The sequence below is a fragment of the Neophocaena asiaeorientalis genome, unplaced genomic scaffold (assembly GCF_003031525.2).
Source record: "Neophocaena asiaeorientalis asiaeorientalis breed wild unplaced genomic scaffold, Neophocaena_asiaeorientalis_V1.1 scaffold33, whole genome shotgun sequence".
NCBI lineage: Eukaryota > Metazoa > Chordata > Mammalia > Artiodactyla > Phocoenidae > Neophocaena > Neophocaena asiaeorientalis.
Window position 1 is genome coordinate 2,226,323 of NW_020171988.1, and position 3,052 is coordinate 2,229,374.

Consider the following 3,052-nt stretch of genomic DNA (forward strand, 5'->3'; position numbering starts at 1 on the left):
TTGTTTGTTTTTTGCGGTACTCGGGCCTCTCACTGATGTGGCCCCTCCCGCTGTGGAGCACAGGCTCCGGACGCGCAGGCTCAGCGGCCGTGGCTCACAGGCCCCGCCGCTCCGCGGCCTGTGGGATCTTCCTGGACCGGGGCACGAACCCGCGTCCCCTGCATCAGCAGGCGGAATCCCAACCACTGCGCCACAAGGGAAGCCCCACAAGTGCTGTTTTAAGCCAATAAATTTGTGGTAGTTTGTTACACAGCAATAGAAAACTAATACAGTATGCACTTTTAAAATTTATTTTAGAATTACACAAACAATCATAAATACATCCTCCTTGTAAAAAATGAAAACATTATCGAGAGATTAAAAGTTCCCTTTGACATGCCCAACCCCATCCTAGCCAATCTTGGGCCCCTTCATACTGCCTTTTCCAGGGCTAGCCACTCTTTGTTGGGTATGAATCTTCCTTCCAGACCCTTTTCTATGCATTGATGTGCATATGTATGTGTCAATAGAAATATATAGTACTGCTGTGCTTTATTTATTTTCCTTACTTTAACTTTAGAACATCATGCTATAGCTGGCCCAGGTCTTCTAAAAATAAAACAACAAAAGTCTACAGTGATGTTCAGTGTTCAGGAGCAGTTGCCCTATATCCCATAAAGGTTTTTTTTTTTTTTCCGTACGCGGGCCTCTCACTGTTGCGGCCTCTCCCGTTGCGGAGCACAGGCTCCAGACGCGCAGGCTCAGCGGCCGTGGCTCACGGGCCCAGCCGCTCCGCGGCATGTGGGATCTTCCCGGACCGGGGCATGAACCCGTGTCCCCTGTATTGGCAGGCGGACTCTCAACCACTGCGCCACCAGGCAAGCCCGGCATTTTTCTTTTTTAAAGAGACTACATTTTATTTATGTATTTATTATTACTATTATTATTGGCTGTGTTGGGTCTTCGTTGCTGCATGGGGGCTTTCTCTAGCTGTGGCGATCAGGGGCTACTCTTCTTTGCAGTTCACGGGCTTCTCTTGTTGCGGAGCATGGGCTCTAGGCACATGCGCTTCAGTAGTTGCAGCATGCAGGCTCAGTAGTTGTGGCTCGCGGGGTCTAGAGCACAGGCTCAGTAGTTGTGGCGCACGGACTTAGTTGCTCCTTGGCATGTGGGATCTTCCCGGACCAGGGATCAAAACCGTGTCTCCTGCATTGGCAGGCAGATTCTTAACCACTGCACCATAAGGGAAGTCCCCCCATAAAGGCATTTTGAACCACCCTATTGCTCCGAGATCTAAGCTTAAACCGTAATGTAATTTGGAGGCTATTGTTTGAATGGTGATGATGAGGTTCCACCACTTGGGAAGCGTTTAGAATCAGGGCTGACCTCACTTGTTTTCAACCTCTGTCTCAGTTTGTGACTCTTAATGGCCATCTTGACCCTGCCTTCATCCATCACTGGAAAATGAAAAGCAACTATGGCTTTAGCAGGGAATTTGAGAACATCTCACAAAGAATTGCTGACTCTCACTTGATTTAAAGAACAGTGAACAGGTGTGACCTGTTCAGAACCAAACCCATGGTGTACACCTGTGTTACCTCCAGGAGACAAGGAAGCTCCTGTGATGGTGGACCACAGTGCCAGAGTGTGTACGGTGGAACCTTGCCCAAGGAGTAACCCCCCCCAACTTAGCTTTTGATAAAACCATCATAAGCAGGTTTCCCAAGGTTGGCTTTAATGACAGGCTCTCGGAAAGAAGCTCCTTTCTCAAGCAAGTCTGCCCTCCGAACTCACTGAGCCCACAGGCCACAAGCTTCTGTGTAGAAAGTGTGTACGCTCTGCATTTTTGTAGTGAAGGAGACATTAACAATGGCCAGTGGCAATGTCCTTGCCTGCTTTGCTAAGGTCATCTGACCTTCTGCTCTCCTGACATCATAGTGGCCCTGCCATTTCATAAAAGCACAAACATTCCCCTTATTCTTTGGCTTTTTGTGATGTTGAATTTGCCAGGCAAGTTCTGGCTCTCCGCTTGTTCAGGGTGGGCAGGAAACCTCACCAGTTCATGAATCCTTGGATGGCACGTGCCCATGAACAGGGGTTACACTCGCATCTCCTTGAGAAGGGTGTACTGGCAGGCACCCGCTCACTCTCGCACATTCCTGATCAATGGATTTTCCGTGCTTCCTGCCTCTTCAGGTAGGACCATCCCGCAACTGTGAAAGCACAGGAGCTTGCGTATGGAGCTCTGCTCAATGGGGGCCGCAGCTTTTGGGCAAGGAATCCACGCCAAGGAGCTGCAGCTGGCTCCCTTCTTTGTTCTTTTGTGTCTGTGTGAGCATGTTTCAGTTCCCTTTTCTGAGGAAATCTTCAGGTACACACATTTCCCCAGGTTAACCCAAGGGGACAAAAGTGCTTTGAGTGTACACGGGGGTTTGAGTGAGTCTTGGGGCTGGTCCAGGGTCACTGAGTACAAGCTTCTAAAGGTGCCTTCAGATGGTGGGAATACCCCAAACTTTCCTTGCATGCAGTCAATTGCCTTAGCAGAGGAGGGAGGGAGAGAAAAGCACCCTGACACCAGGCGGCCGACGTTCGGTAAATTGTGATCTAGTCGGGCTGCTATGGTAAAAGGGGGTGAGGGCTCCCCCATTTCATCACCCTCACGCGTTTTGGGAGTGAGGTTTTGTGACGGAGCCCCGGCTATCCCGGCCGGCCGGCCAGCCAGGTCTAGAGTCGGGGCCGCGCAGAGCCGGCGGGCTGGGGGCGGAGCGGGCGGCGCTGCGCTGACGGCCGCGGCGGAGAGGGGGCGACCGCGCCCACTTCCTCCTGAGCTGGGCCCGGGAACCCTCGGCGGCGAGCGGCGCCTTCTGAGCTCGCCGGGCGGTGGCCAGACGGCTCCGGCCCAGTCTGCGGCCGCCACCCACGCGCTCCCAAGTCCGCCGCCCGCATGGACGCGGCGCCGAAGCGGAGCCGTCCGGAGGAGCCGGCCGAGCTGCCGCCGCCAGCCCGGGACTCGGAGGAGGAGGAGGAGGGGATGGAGCCGGGGCTGGAGGAGGGGGGAGAGGGGGGCCCCCGG

General features: G+C 53.6%; 1 protein-coding gene across 1 annotated transcript in view; it reads left to right on the plus strand.

Annotated features, from left to right (window-relative positions):
- The first annotated feature begins 2,794 nt into the window (after positions 1–2,794).
- Positions 2,795–3,052, plus strand: part of SH3BP5 (SH3 domain binding protein 5) — a 75,228-nt gene continuing 74,970 nt past the window's right edge. The window contains exon 1 of the mRNA XM_024747513.1: positions 2,795–3,040. Within this exon, the coding sequence (XP_024603281.1) occupies positions 2,924–3,040 (117 nt within the window). The 5' untranslated portion in view covers positions 2,795–2,923. The remainder of the gene's footprint in view (positions 3,041–3,052) is intronic.